Raw genomic sequence first — 15,954 nt, 5'->3', positions numbered from 1 at the left:
CATCTCTCCAGTGGATCAGGGCCGTATTATCCCAGGACATACTCATACGCCTCAGCAGTCTTTAATTTCATTCAGTCTGTCTTTCTGCTCTGTGAAAAACCTTTCTCAAGCATGGCGATGTGTTATACCAGGTGCTGAATTTGACATGCAAAAAAATATTAGTAATTGAAAAGCCTGATGCAGTGACTTTGACATGCCATGTGTGAGAGTTCAGTAATTATGGAGAACTACATGGCCATGTTATGATCAGGAGCGAAGCAATCATTGTGGTTTTCCCCAAAGTTACCCTCCCCCTTTCCATCCTGGAAAACATGATGATTCATTCTAAAGTTGTTAATATACAGTACTGCGATCATTATGCCCACACTGTCATTCCACACTGTTGATAATATTGACTGGCATCAAAGCTGCATGTACAATACCTGTGTACTCGTCGGCATTGAAAGGTTTTGACATCTCATGATATTAGGATACTATGAAATGAATGATTCAGAAATAAGGATTCTTGCCACCGCATGTGTCTGCCGTGCCTAATCAGTGCAAATTTCTCAAGAACGCTTTCATAGATGTGAATAGCACATTCGCAACAATTTTCAATATTTTCCCACTTCTGTCGCCTATTTCCACACTTAGCTCAGCAGGAGTGCGGTATTTATCCGTCAGCTTCATGTAGAGCGACGGTGATTTGGAACGCAAAATATCATATGCTGAAGCTATCATTATTTCTGTTCAGAAAAAAAAACATGTTTTTCTCCTGCATGACACAAATGTGGCTTACACAACCTCTTCTGTTCCCTCCACAGATCGGCAAAGACTGGATCTGTACACGAACCATCGACTTTGTGAAAGGGTCCACGACTAATAATCCAATCGTGAGTGAGATATTACAGTTTTAAGAAGATACGCAGACATCGAAACCTGCCCGATGGAGTGAAACTGACATGTGTACCTAATCCTCTTAGACAGATCTCTTCAATGCAAATCATTTATAGAGACTACGCGTGAACCGTTTGAACTGCAAATTTCCCTATTCGGAATTCTTGCCAATAGCTTCTGTTATTTGTTATCGACAATTCCTGTGAAACCAAGGTTTCTCACTGGAAGCAGAATTTTTTTAGCTTTTTGTTTTTGATACTTGGAATAAACTATCGTGTATCATAGCCTGGGGAGAGCGTTTTTATATGTTCTACTGTTACTCCTATGGTGTGGTGATATACGAGACTGTGGCGGATGTTAAAGGGATTCAGCGATTTTGTAATTATCCCAGAGAGCGTGATCAAATTCTTAGGATAATTCCTAATGTTTCACCTGAGAGAAAAGATAGCGAAGAATCTACATCTACATCAGAAGATCCATTAACTTAGGTTTCTCTGGTACCAGTGTAATTTTTTGACAAGAAGAGCAATTTAGAGGCACAACATATTTCTTGATAAAGGAACAATTTTTTTCCACTGAGAGACTTACTCCTGCTGCCAAGATGAATTTCCTCAGACGGAGGTTTTCCGATCCCAACGCCGCGGCCAACGTCCCAAATGGCTACCTTCAGAGCATAGGAGTGGACGACAACAGGGAACGTGTGCTGCAGGCTGCCGGTGCCTCTCCACAGACAATAAGGAGGGACTTAGGGTTTTTGAGTTCTCTGACCGGCAGGACGGAGCCAAAGGGAAAAACCAAGACTCTGCTAGTGATTGATGACCCACACACAGATTGGTGAGTACAAACTGTGCGGTTTTCTTTTTTCTTTCCAATCTGTTCCCACCCTTGGCACATCTCTTTTGTCAAATCCCATCCCACGTTCCAACGTCTCATATCCGTCTCACGGGATCTCTGTTCAAACTACAATTGCTTCCTGAATGCAATTTCAGCTCCCCAAGCCATCCAGTCTTCTTTTCTTTCCGTTGAGTCAACCTTAGTTTTTTCTGAAACCAATGAATACAAGACACGTTTCATGCAAGAGTAATTCAACTCTTTGCAATCATTTCCAGTTTGTTTTGTTATGAACAATGAGAGTGAATTCTTCCGTGCACAGTTTGCAAATAATTTCCATTGCAATCTAAGAAATCTTGGCTGTCCACTTTTCACACAAATTTGCCGTTGATTTGTGTTTAGGAAATGGAGTATCCTAATCAAAATATGTTTACTTTAATATACAATGAGCATTGAAATCTGACTGACGGTAATCACCTTTGTAACACTGACCAAGGTGAAATTAGGGAGGAAGACAAATAAAAAGTGCATTTATTTCAAAGATCGAAAGAAAAATGAGATTTCTTGCCATTGCCCGTGTCACTTCATAAAGGTGGTGCATTACAACTATGTTTTCTGTCTCATTGGTTTGCTTGACATATCCTAATAGCCTAGTGTGCCCAAACAAACAGGTGGCATACAAATCTAAATGATTCACAATAGCACACCAGTGAGGTCAATAATACACTATAGGATTGGGGGGGGGGGGGGGGTTGGCTGCCTCCATGAAATGGTAAAAAGGAAGAGGGATTAATTAGCAGTCATTAAAAAAATTATGGTGGACTCTGAAGCAGTAAGGGAAAATATCGGTAGAATGAAGAAAATCTCATCTCTGAATCACTTTTGCCAAACTTCAGGGACCAGTCACAGATTTGTCGGCAAATTTTTGACTTTAACTTTGGATTCATCTTTTACAAGCTCCAATGACACATTGCACTATGTGCTTTTGTAAATAAATTCTCCAAGATCACACGCTTCAACAAAATCTCATCATTTTTTGTTGTTAGATTGGATGACTGTCCCTTGTGTATGGAACTGGGCATGTTAGTGATGCTGGATATTTGCTTATGACTCATCAATACAAATGAACTGCAAGTGAAATCCATCTGTTCTTTGCTTTCCAGGCTTCAAAGTGATCTTGCATCTTAGCATTGGTTTTGTCTTTCCCAGCCCATTCTGAGAGTGTGTTGCCAGTACTATTTGTCAAAATATGTTCCGTTTGATGCATTATTCTTGGCAATTATTAAAATGCAAAACTTTTTCCCAACTGTTGCTGATGATATGCATGGATGTGTCCGGCAGCGGCATCTTAGAAATCCATTGAAGAACAAGATATCTGAATTCAAAAACATATCTATTAAATACTGCTATCAGCCGTAAACTGCCGGCAAACATAATTACCTTTCATGAAACATATTGATAAAATGAAATGGCATATTCTTTACCCACATTGTATGTGTCAGATAAAAGATTTTCAAATCCACAGCTGCATAATTTCAGGGTCTTTTCACAGACCTGAGAGTTTGAATATTGAATTTTCCCATAGCGCATTCAGTCATTGTCAATTCATAAAACATGTCATCTGTCACTGCCAGAAGTGCTGGCTGTGACCTTAAGTATGAACGCTTCATTCCATTCGCTCAGCTTCTGTACGTCAAATTGATGTGTCTTATTTACATTTCAAATCCATGGAGAAGGGGAGACGTCTTTTGTTAATGGATTCTGCTTTTAAATAGATGTTCAAGATTGCAACTTTGGCCTTGCAGATGATCAGCGAGTCAGGGCAGCAACTCCTAACTGAATGAGTTGCCTTTTTTGTGGAGGTGTCAAGGTGGAGAGGTTAAATTTACGAAAGAATAGCATGATCAGATATTTAAAAAGTCACGAACGAGTGAGAAATAAGAATTCATCAGGCACTTGATCAGTGGTGAAGTTAAAGAATCAACATGGAGGCATCCTATGACTGCAAGGGTTGTACAGAAAGAATAAAAGATCCTTTCTTTTTGTTATGTTTTATTCTTCACTGATTCCAAAATGATTGAAATCAGATGTAGGGTTTGGTTGTCCTGACCTCCTGTGCCTTGTCCTTTTCATTGTTATCAGGCACTTGTCATCATTACCACCTCCTTATCGTAACAAAGTGTTTGAAATGGATAAAAGGTAAACCCACGCAAATCTCTCTCTGTTTCATTGTAATCAGATAGCAACGTCTCTGAGAGAGTGACATTCTCCGGTCGTCGTGTACAGTCATCACCATTAAAACTACTTATCGCAGAATTTTGCTTGAGGAATTTCTGGCCACTGACGTTAAATTTGTTTTTTTTGCGTACTGTTTCTTTTGCAAGTGATACAAAAATCTAACATGTAGACTGAAGGATGGTATTGAATTGATTGCCTAATATTGTTGGCCTAATGCAAGACTAATGGTGAGATAATCTTAGGCTTGTGTATGCCAGATATATTTAATCATTTCAGTTTAAATACCTTCTCAGATCTTTGAGCAGCGAGTTGGACTTTAAAGTGAATCCCCGAGCCTTTTTCTGTCGTCAGTCTAATGAAATAAGTCTCTGTTCAGAAATACATAATGGAAATGCCCAAAACATTTGAAAAAGATGGTGAACTTTGTATGTTGATAACAATAAAGGCTGCTTAAGTTTGCAGTCTTTCTAATGAATTATAAAGTCGCCACTCCAAAACATGAAATGAAAATGATCAACACAAAAGAAATGTCACAGGGGATATAGATAATTTTGCATCAGCCAAAGGCAATTGTGTTACCAGATTGTTTGAAGTTGAAAGCAATATAATGTACAATTTCAATTGAGGCGAACAATTATTATACTAAAGCTCTAGACATGATCCCTTTCAAATTATTTACCTAGTATCGACTAAAATTAATCATATTTTTAATTTCAGGTCAAAATATTTCCGTGGTAAGAAAGTGCATGGTGAATATGACATCAAAGTTGAACAGGTAAGATTCATATCAGATAAGATTTTTATTTTTTGTTCATTATAATGTGATCTGCCGTCATGTTAGCCATTGGTGATTTTATATCAGCAACAGCCAGCACCTACAGGCGAATCTTTTAAAAATTTAATCAGTGTAGAATTGCAGTTTTAAATAGTTTGTTTGCTTGTGACTTTCCATGTCATTGATCTACAATTGTTGGGATAAGGAAATATGGGTAAAAATTAAATCTTATACTTTTGAGCCCAAAGTAATATAAACCTCACCCAGTTTGGCAGTGTGGGGGCGCTGTCTCTGCACACCCGGCAAAGGGACAAACTGGAAGAGCCCGTGGCATGCAGTACTGTCTCTTCTGCAGAAGCACGTACCAATCTTTTCATAGAAAACATAAATAGATGGGAAATTGTTTGAATTCCTAGGTGATATTAGGATATAAATCACCAATATACTACATGTTTTCATTAGCCAGTTGATTCTCCATGCACTGATGACACTTGCAAATATAACCATTGTTTTTTTGTCTCCACAGTGTGAATTTTCAGAATTAAATCTAGCTTCCTATTCTGAGGGTGGTACTATGGTGGACATGCAGCTGTACAGACAAGGAACAAAAATTGTCAGGTGAGACCGTTCTCTAAACTTGCCACATCAATAACTGTACCCTTGACCCCTCTAGTCATTCAATGTCAAAGATGAATTTGGGAAAATGAAAAAGGTTGGCAGAGCACGTTTAAAGATTGATTTTTAAAACTGATTTGTAAACAACTTGGATGCTACTTGCAAAAATTTTATTTCATTAAGGCCAAGAAAAATAAAAAGTTTGTTTCTCATCCCAGACATATTTCAAAAATGATGAAGTGAGGCGGTTTTTTTACTCTCAAATTTTTTTCATTCTTCAATCAACAAGAACGCGGAAAAAACATGAAAACAACATAGGAAAGCACGCAGAGATAAATGCACAGCAGTGTTGCTTTATTATTTTTGTATAGCAACAGTTATGCGGTTTGACTTGTAGTGCAGCAATGCATAGTTTTGACAGCTTAATATAATATGTGTATAGTTCTGAATGGAATGTTAGTGTCAGTGGTATTTTGTTTATGGTTCTATTTTATACAGCACTGTGTTACGCACTGTCGTCACATATTTTGCATTTTTTTCATTTTATTTCCTCTTGAGCAGAAAAAAAGGTTGACGCAGTGGCTCTGAATTGACGAGGATGAGGATGAGAAACAAAATTTTTATTTTTCTTGGCTTAATAAGAAAATTTCAAAAGTTAATAGAACAACACTGCACAATTTTTATGATTGAGTATCCAGCAAACCTATTGTTAGTTTTAATGAAATCTCATTCAGCACAAATAAGTTTTAAATCACTCTCAGTAGATTTAGAAAACAGTAGATTGAATAATTTTTAGAATAGCAATAATTTTTTTTTTATGTTTTGTGCTGCTATCCCGCCTCAGTTTCACATTTGGTTTATTGTTATTAAATTTGTAGCAAATATCATGGCGTAGGAACTAGAGTTGTTCGGTGAGTTTTGATTTTGTAAAGGTGTGCTCATCTACAATCACCATTACTTTCTCGCCATAGCCATTATTTTTTTTTCCTTTTTTTTATCTTCTTTTTTTTTTCGGCCTTTTCCATTCATCAATCCATTCATCAGCAGCTGTCTTGAATATATTTTTTCTGTCTTTTGAATTTTTCTTTACATTTTCATGATTCCAAATATTATCTTTCTGTTTTCATCAGCAAAAGCTGGCCTGTCTCGTGATATTTTTTCTTTAAATGTTCAACACATTGCTATATGAATTGAGTAGTCTAGTGCTATGGATTTATGGCTATAAAAACAAAGCAAACTCCCATCCATTGCATTGCTGCTCTCTCTCTGCTACGTGTACACACATTTCACAGCTTTTAATATCTTCCTAGTTTTTGTCATGTACGGCAAATCATATCTAATGAACACAGAATACTAAAGTAAGGTTTCTTTTCTTTCCGAAAAAGCTTCCTTGAAACAGTTTCGTTATCTTATTTTTAACACATTTTAAGTTTAAGAACTAGTAACAAACTAGAATGAAGTTGATTGCTTTGGTAGTTGTAGATATGTCCTTAGTAGTTAAAGCCACTGATTCTGACTGTACTTGCTCTGTCCACAATGTTTTGTGATACCATTGTGACTGTGGTTGGGTATCATCATACACCTACAATGGAAAGGTTGAAATTTTGACATTACAACTTCAACATTTTTTGCTAGAACATGTTAGGAGTTTGATTTGACATGTTAACCCTTTGAGCACCAAAGTCAACTTTTGTCGCCTTTATAAAATGTACACCAGTCAATTTTTTTCAGATTTTTGCCAAAATTTTGATGAAAACCTATCACCAATGAAATGTGTAGTCCGTTTGTTTCAAAATAATAAGAAAATTACAGAAAAATTCATAAAAATTGTGAAAATGTTGCACTAAAATTTTGGTGGGAAAAATTACAGCACTCAAAGGGTTAAAGAGTTTGACATGTGCTATTTCGCATCATATCCACAAATGCTTTTGTTTCCTGATCAACATATATTAATATCTACATGTAGCTGTTCTGTCATTTACTTAGTAATTTTAGCATGTATAGTGATCAGTATCTTCTTTGTGTTTTGATGAAAAGGGCAATTTTTACCTCTTCCATTAAAATGAGGGAGAACATGTTAGCTTTGTAGACACAGCAAACATTCTTGTCATGCATACAGTTGACAAGGCAAGACACACATTTTAAACTTAGTCTTTGAAAGTTCGCTCATAGAAGTAAATTTGTTGTGTTTTAAGATTGTCGCGTATGAAATTTCAAACATCTCTCAGAAGTTGTTGTGGAAGGTATGAACAAAATTTGGTAAAATATAGCCGCCTCTGTTTAACCCTTTCACCCCCAGTTCCCTGTATACAGGTCCAACTTTACCATAGAAAACAATGGATTTGGGACAAACCATGGTGGTGAAAGGGTTAAAGCTGGGTGCCATTGTTCCCATTCTAATTTTCATCTCTATCTGTGACATTGGTCTAAAGTTATAATAGAACATCAACAAAGTGATCCCTGATGAGGAACTATTTTAGATACAAGATGGTGACATAGAGACGTACGTGTCCAATTTCTGCAGTATTCAGCAAGAATATTGTAAGGGCTCACAGTCCAACAGAATAAAAAGAGCTGATCAAAGACGGACAATTTATGTGTACAAAGGTGGACAATATTAAAAACACAAATGGAAAAAAGCCTGTATTGCATTTATAGGCCTACTGCAAAAAGTGAACATAATGGTGGTATATTACCTACTCTGCCATGGTAACAGTGTTTGCTAATGTCACTGTAGTGGCAATTTGGAAAGTTTCCGTGTCCAAACCCGTCTTAAACGATGGGAAAAAAATCTCCATTTGAGAAAGCTTTTTGAATTGTAAATGAAATGAGAACTGACAGTTATAAAATACTTGACGGCATAAATGCATTTACTTTTCCCTCCGGGAGAAAATCCACGATCCATGCGATCTGTGCCCATGAATAAATTGAGCTGATTAACCTTCACCGCCCTCTTCCCAGATTACAGTTAGATATTACTGCATGTGAATCATTCACTACTATTTCTCTTCTGACTGGATTGCCAGAGTAATGTTAGGCAGTTGCTTGGTCATGGAATCACAGAACAATAATACCTTCTTTATGTTGACACTTTACTCACAGACTGACCTTTATTCAACGTTCCACAAATTATTTCATCATTACGGTACTTTTCATTTGCAAGTCTGACTTCAGGATTAATTTGAAGTCCATAGTTACAGTTACCAAGTCACATTTCACAGTGCTTTATATCACCCTTTCTTTTCTTCTGTCTCTCTTCACCGTACATGTTCTCATTTCATTTTCTTTGCTGTACGTTGTCTGATGTATGCCTGCATCATCGTAGCACAGGACAAATATAGCCCAGGCCACTATAGTGAAATTTGTCTTTTCTTTCTGACGTGTTTTAAGCATTTCATTTTCAATATCAACAGTCCATATTTTGACCTTTCTGTTATATGTGAAAACAGCAAAATCATTAAAAAAATTAATTAAAATATGGGTGTAGCCGTCAGAATTTGTCTTTTTATGATATGTTTAAATCGATGCGCTCTAAAGTTCGGTCATCATTCTGTTTGATGTTATTCTTTAGGGTCCAAAAGAATCAAAGTGTTTCTCTCCATATGGCTGTACACCTATATGCTGACTAGTTTAAAATTCAAAATCATACAAACTCCCTACTTCCAATGATGAGCCTTGGATCTTCATAACTTACAATTCACTCAAAATTCAAGCCTCGATAAACTTGTCAGAAAACACAGTTTCTCGCTAGTTCCACAAGATCTTGCCATAATGGGAAGGTCAAATATTGATGTTTAGTAGTGAAATAATATGTATATAAGATGTTAGGAAAACACGATATCTAGGGGCCCTGGATCAGCTGCAACATGCATGATTGTCAACTCTAATGACAAATAGTGCTTGTTTAGTTGTAAATACGGCCGACACAACACAGACAGAAGATTGACAGATAGATGTGTTAATACGATTCTGGCGCCTATTTCAGTTTATGTGCCACCTGAGTACCTCAATCCTGTTCATGATGAGTGTATGCATACCCATGAAGACAAATGCATACAGGCAAATAGAGCCCATTGATGGCTGTGTTTTTCCATAGACAGTAGAGGGGGAACAACTACTGCTACTACCGTCTATGGTTATCCTCAGTGTACTAGGAGCTGTTTGAGGATGGATTTCAGTTCCAATGTTGTACAAAAATAAATGATAGATGAAATGAACATTATCTTGTCACTGACTTCAATAACTTATAATTAGTAGCTTAATTTGTTTATTGTTTTCCAAATCTTCAGATCCAACATTTTCACGGAACAATTGACCTTCTCCAATGCTTCAATTTGTTCTCCTAGCACTTACTTTCCATTTATTTACACCAGGATCCTGGAATTTGCACACGTAGAGCTTTATTCTGAACATTTAAAAAGGCTGATCCTGAAATCAGTCACTTTTGCCAAATGATTGTATCAGTTGCTCAGAAATTACACTTCAGGGGAATTTTTGTGTACTCTATCTATCCAATTGAGTCCACTACTTTGAATCAAAATAGGTTTTCATTTCTGGGCATAATTTAAGATTTTTTTTTTTGCAAACTAGCCTAGTAGGTGGAATATTATAGAAATTCCACGGTAGAGTGACAACAGATGGAGGGTAATGCATCCAGTACATCCTAAAGGCCAATACACAAAACTGATTTATCATCCTGCCCCCGTGTCTTTGCATCAGCCGCACTGGAAGCCCTAAGGCTCTTCCAGATTTCCTGATGGAAAAGACAAGCTATTGCTCCAAAGTCCATAATCATCAGGGATTATTGGAGCAGGCGGATCATTATGGCAGACTTAGGTGTCAGTGTATGTGGAATTTTTTGCCAACAGCTTAAAAGTCCGGGGCAGGATTACCGTTTCTGATGTTAATCCTTCATCAGAATCTGTCATCAGTTTTCAAATGGTGGTATTAAGATTGACCGGAATATGCAACAGCCTGAAATGAAGGAATGATCGCCATCAGTGTTTAAGCCAGTGAAGTAGATTTCCATACTTTTTGGTGGCATTGATACAGAGTAAATTAAGTCCATTATACTGAAATATAGCGGGGCCTAGGTTATTGAGCTTGCTTTTTTGTACAATTTCATCAATCAATACAGTTTGACAGCTGAATTTGATCCATGGAAACATAAAAGATGATTGGATTGTTTTGTCCAAGAAAAGATTTCAAATGAATGTTAGTTATAGTTATCTGCAATCAGCTCAAAAAAGGGTGTCCTGAAAAATGTGGAAGATAAATTACTAGATTGTCCAAGTCATGAAGATTTTTTCAGATTATTAGCTTCATTTGGAATTGAACCACTTTGTATGTATCACTCCACAAAATTTGAAAGCTCTTTGCATGTATAAATAGGAAAGTACTTTTAATGTCCAAAATGTAAATATAATGACAAAAAGGCAGACAAAAATAACAAAATAAGCATTCTAAATAAGTATGTTACTTTCTGATGCAAATGAACACATCCCAAAAATTAATTATTTAGAGAAAAAAATTGCATAATTTTTTTTGTCCAGCCTTTTGCTCATATCTTTTCATTTTCTGAAAGAATTTATAATGACAGACTTGTATATTTCTGTTTAATGCGCTATCTCAGTTTTCTGGCATAAGATATCAACCATTTTATGAAAAGAATTAATGCTTATCAGCTACTGTAGCAGATGGTCTCTCACATCCAGAGTGTCTATTGATAAATTTCCAATCAACAAACAGCTACTTTATATAACTTTGCTTTGTCTTTGCCGTATCCTGTTGCAGATCCTTCAAGCCAGACTTTGTATTAATACGGCAACATGCCCGAGGAATGGGAGTCCAGGAAGACTGGAAAAACCTGGTCCTTGGATTCCAGTATGGCGGCATTCCAAGTGTGAACAGTTGGGAATCGATTTATAATTTCATGGATAAGCCGTGGGTGGTACGTAAACATGATCTTTTCCTTGAGCATTTTCACTGAACTGCAGTACTTGGACATATTGCTGTTTTCAAGGAGTATTTCCGTGTCTTCAAGGGACATCTCACGCCGTTTACTGATTGAACCTGGTGATATACAAAACTAGTGGTTTAGTGCTCAAGTGAAGTTGATGGAGAGACTTCCTCTATCCAAAGATTTGTTTTTTCAGAGGAGGATAATAATATGATGTTGATCAATTGAATCCCAAATCCTAAAAGCTCCATTGGTTGTATATTTTGATATATATTATATTTGTGTTCTGTTTATAAAATGCAGCTATTATATGCATTCCATTCCCAAAGACTGCCAAGTGTTCAATTTATCGTAGCCTTTTACATGTGTGTTATGTTATCATTCAATGTTATCATTGACAACTGCATTTCATGTGTAAACGATGACATTGCATATTTTGCTGGATGTTTTGTGTTTGTAAGACTTAAACCCTTCATGGTAATTGTTGGACCACATACTACAGCATGTTCAGGGAGAAGAATGTAAAAATGTGCTTTTTCTAGAAACAAATGAAAAAGAGTTTGAAAAGTTACAGCCATGTCTCACTACATTTTGCTGGATGTTTTGTGTTTGTAAGACTTAAACCCCTCATGGTAAATGTTGGACTACATACTACAGCATGTTTAGGGAGAAGAATGTAAAAATGTGGGGAGAAGAATGTAAAAATGTGCTTTTTCTAGAAAAAAATGAAAAAGAGTTTGAAAAGTTACAGCCATGTCTCACTATTAAACCACAACTCTAATTTCAGCATTGAATATGATGGCAAAGAATGTGCTATCACTCAGCATGTCTCTATATTACAATGCACTCTGGGTAAAAAGTTAGAATATGTTTTGCTGATTGAAGAAAAACAGAATATTTTGAATTTTTTATTAAGGTCAGTCGTCATTCACATTAAGGAAATTACATGTCTGACAAAAATTATGAAAAATCGTCTTAATTCAAATGCATAATATCAATGGAAAAATCTATGTATTATAATAATAATTAGCATAGTGGGTGATTCATTACATTGATGTTTGAATCACTTTTTGTCTATATCCCCAAGGTTAGCAAATGGGAATCTTTGAAGTTGTATATGTGGTGTAAACAGGGCAGGGAATCAGTACTTAGAACTGGTGATGGGAATCCTTCCTGTGTTAGATTTGGGTCAAAGGTCACCAGTGGGAGTTGCCACAGTGACGTGCCATCCTATGCGGGATGGGTTGGATATCAGCAGTAAGGAAAATGCCACAATGCGTGCTCCATTCCACGCAGGCTGGGTCAGAGATCGTGTTTATCGAAGGAAAAGAGGATAATTGCTTCCTTCCGCAACAGTCAACGGTACTAGGTACTGCCAAACTACAAAACATGGGACATGCAGTGTTAAATGGCATGAGCGAGTCCCAAGAATATACAGCTTCAAATGCCTGATTTGAGTGAAAGCAGACACACACTGATATCAATGACATCCTTATGCTGTAGGGAACTTTCGCTTGACATATCTTTCTTGGTTAAAAATATCCTGATTAAGCCTTAGCGTCTCATACAAGAATTGCCCATGTAAAATTCATAGATGTAAACAGTAGATGTCGCATACATGTATGTGTATCTTGTATGACACTTAATATGTCTGATGCCTGAGGGCTCTCAGACTTCACTTTGTCTTCCGTGAGAAAGTTCTAGAGAAGTTCAGGTTCTAAGGGTCTTTACTGTGGTTTTACGACTTATCCGGACACCAAACTTGCTAATTACCCAGCAACTTCGCTGACGATATTGAGACTTTGATCGGTAATTACCAAAGCACTTCGGTAATTCACCTCAAACTTGATACTTGATCTGGCTGCATGAGTGCTCCATGGGGTACACAATGTGTATACAAAGTCACTGATAAGTATCATATTTGTGCCATAAACTAATTTGTGACCAGGGGTTGGCATTCCACTGAACAGCATTCCTCAGTAAAACCAATATATGTACATGTGTACTGTTCATCCATGTTTTATACATGTAAAACTCAACTACGGAGAGGTTAGGAGAGTATAATGGGTCGTTAGAATTGTTGAGAAAAAATTACTGTTACAGCATTGTGAGGAAAATCCTACATTATCCAGTTTATTTAATCCTATGACCCTCCGTCTCCGTCACCTAAATAGAATAGTCCCACTCCACGCATCCGCCATTGGTTTTCCTCCTCTAAAACCTGCAGTTTCATTCATTTGAAGCAATTATCCTTTCATCTGTGAAGAGTTTTTACCGATGACTATTACCACAACTTTTACTGCCAGTTGTTGTTTTCATAAGATGCAGACCATTTGATACTGAGGACACAAAGTTGCTTTTACGTTCAGGCAATGCAGATGCCACTTCACAGTTCACACTGTGCTGTTGATTGGCAAAGTACAAGACGTCTTTGTTTCACTTTTTTTATTTCAAGATATGATTCATGTGAAAATTTTACCAAATGTCACTGCTGGGATTGTGTTTTCAATTTCATTTGATGCAGGGATATGAAATACTGTGTCAGTTTAGCTCGGAATCGTTGCTGAGTTTTGCTGCCTTTTGGCAATGGTTGTCTATCAGCATAAATGTGATCGAGGAATGCTCGTTCATGAAGATAGAGAGATTGAAAATCTTTTCTGTATTCTAGCTTCCTTTACAAGTTCTTCAGGTGTAAGTCGATTTAGGAAAGAGATTGAAAGTTTGAGTGGTGTTCAATAATTGTGCCTAAATCAGCACAAATTGAGCGGAAAAAGTATTTAAGTAGGACTGTTCAATCAGGCATGATGTCCATTGAAGTTACAGAAATCTTTTTGGTGCAGTGGGCAGGTTTACTGCAATGCAAGTTGTATTTGTCCTGTGCCATTTTCATCACTTTGTTCAGCAATTTTTTATGGGTACACTGTTGAAAACTTTGAGTGTAAACTCATGTCTCAAATTGGATTATGCCATCACTGTATGCACTGAGATGTCGGCGTCTGTGTTTACACTTTGCCACCCATGGAGTTACTGCAGCCAGATCAAGTATCAAGTTTGAGGTGAATTACCAAAGTGCTTTGGTAATTACTGATCAAAGTCTCAATACCATCAGCGAAGTTGCTGGTAATTAGCAAGTTTGGTGTCCGATAGTTGTTAAACACAGTAAATCTTCATGATGCCCACCCTTTCTGGATTTTATCCCGTGTGTGGCACAGTGGCTTGTGCAGAATATGGCCATTGAGTGTGGGACCTCAGCCCTGGTTCCCATCCACAAGGCAATGTCCACACAGGATACATTATACTACAGTATGATGTGAAACTTTCACTCAGAAAGTCACGTCACACTTTGTGTATTGCAAAGATGAACTGCCAATGAAGGCCACGTACGTCAGTTATATCACAGCGGTAAAACTGCGGTTAAGGACCTGACAGCCAAACAGCTGATCATGCGGAAACTCAAAACTCAAAACTAGTGAGATGTATGTTGTTAAGGCCACTCAAAGTATACAGAAGGTCATCCACTCCACATTATCTGAATATCCGGGTTATTGGCTTTCAACTGAAAGAGTACACTTAATTCCCCATTACTAGAACGCAATTACCTATCTCCATTTACACTGAATAGAATGGCTATCACTTTTTCAATATCCTGAAAAAAATGCAGTAGATGTTCACTCTATACTTGCTGCCCTGGAATTGAGCATCATGTAAACTTTAAAAGTTTAAATTGTTGTAGTACTTGCCATGATTAAAAATGACAGCGCCCTCTACAGGTTATTGTGTGCTTTCCTATATGTTGTAGCACAGTCCACCCTCCACTGAAACTGCAGTTGCAGACAACTGAAATACATGTACTAAATTAAGGATCTTTATTCCTGTTGAAAATATTTTTAATGAGATTATCTGTCAATGCCTAGTGTGTATAGAATATGTCAATCTATCTTTATGTATATGAAAATTGTGAAAGACAGTCTGATTTTATACCTTCAAATTGATAAAGTTTCACAAAATGTAGCAAGAAATTTTTCTGTTATCGATAATATCAGTCAAGAATTCTGTTTGTGTCTGTTAGAAAGTTCCAAAGCCCATTTTGCAATCTGGTCACAGAACTATTTTTGTCACTGGGACAACAGTGTTATAACACAAGTAACATGCTTAAATGCACACTCTTAAAGCAATGCAAGAATTTTCCTAATGATTCAATCTTCATCATCATTATACTAAAGACGCAATACATAATGATAGCAATATGTTTTAAACTCATGTGTGACAATGTTACAGGGAATGGAATGGTAAAGAAAAAAGATCAAAAGGCTCATATGTAAATTCTAGAAAAGTTATTATAAATACTTACAGATTGAATATATATATATAATATATATATATATATATATATATATATATATATATATATATATATATATATATATATATATATATAATAATATATATATATATATATATATATATATATATATATATATATATATATATATATATATATATATACCACAACTATATATGATGTAATGTAACTATGTAAAAACTAGGATGGGAGAACCAATATATAATACCTTAATTCAAAATTTCTCTAATTCTGCGACTCAGAGGGATATACATAAAGCATCATGAATTATCAAAAATTGCAGTTGTATGCGCATTG

The 15,954-nt window shown here is 36.4% G+C and overlaps 1 protein-coding gene across 9 annotated transcripts in view; it reads left to right on the top strand.

Annotated features, from left to right (window-relative positions):
* LOC139135273 (synapsin-2-like) overlaps positions 1-15,954 on the top strand; it is a 105,356-nt gene that overhangs the window by 42,113 nt on the left and 47,289 nt on the right. For 6 of the 9 annotated variants that reach the window (XM_070702589.1, XM_070702581.1, XM_070702583.1 and 3 more), the window contains 5 exons: positions 804-1,710; positions 4,663-4,720; positions 5,247-5,338; positions 6,214-6,246; positions 11,129-11,285. In XM_070702589.1, the coding sequence (XP_070558690.1) occupies positions 1,478-1,710; positions 4,663-4,720; positions 5,247-5,338; positions 6,214-6,246; positions 11,129-11,285 (573 nt within the window). In that variant the 5' untranslated portion in view covers positions 804-1,477. The remainder of the gene's footprint in view (positions 1-803; positions 1,711-4,662; positions 4,721-5,246; positions 5,339-6,213; positions 6,247-11,128; positions 11,286-15,954) is intronic. The other 3 variants (XM_070702585.1, XM_070702587.1, XM_070702588.1) reach the window with 1 other exon arrangement.

This window comes from Ptychodera flava, chromosome 6 (genome assembly GCF_041260155.1).
Source record: "Ptychodera flava strain L36383 chromosome 6, AS_Pfla_20210202, whole genome shotgun sequence".
Lineage (NCBI taxonomy): Eukaryota > Metazoa > Hemichordata > Enteropneusta > Ptychoderidae > Ptychodera > Ptychodera flava.
Note: the sequence above shows the minus strand (reverse complement) of the source record. Positions and strands in the feature narration are given on the sequence as shown.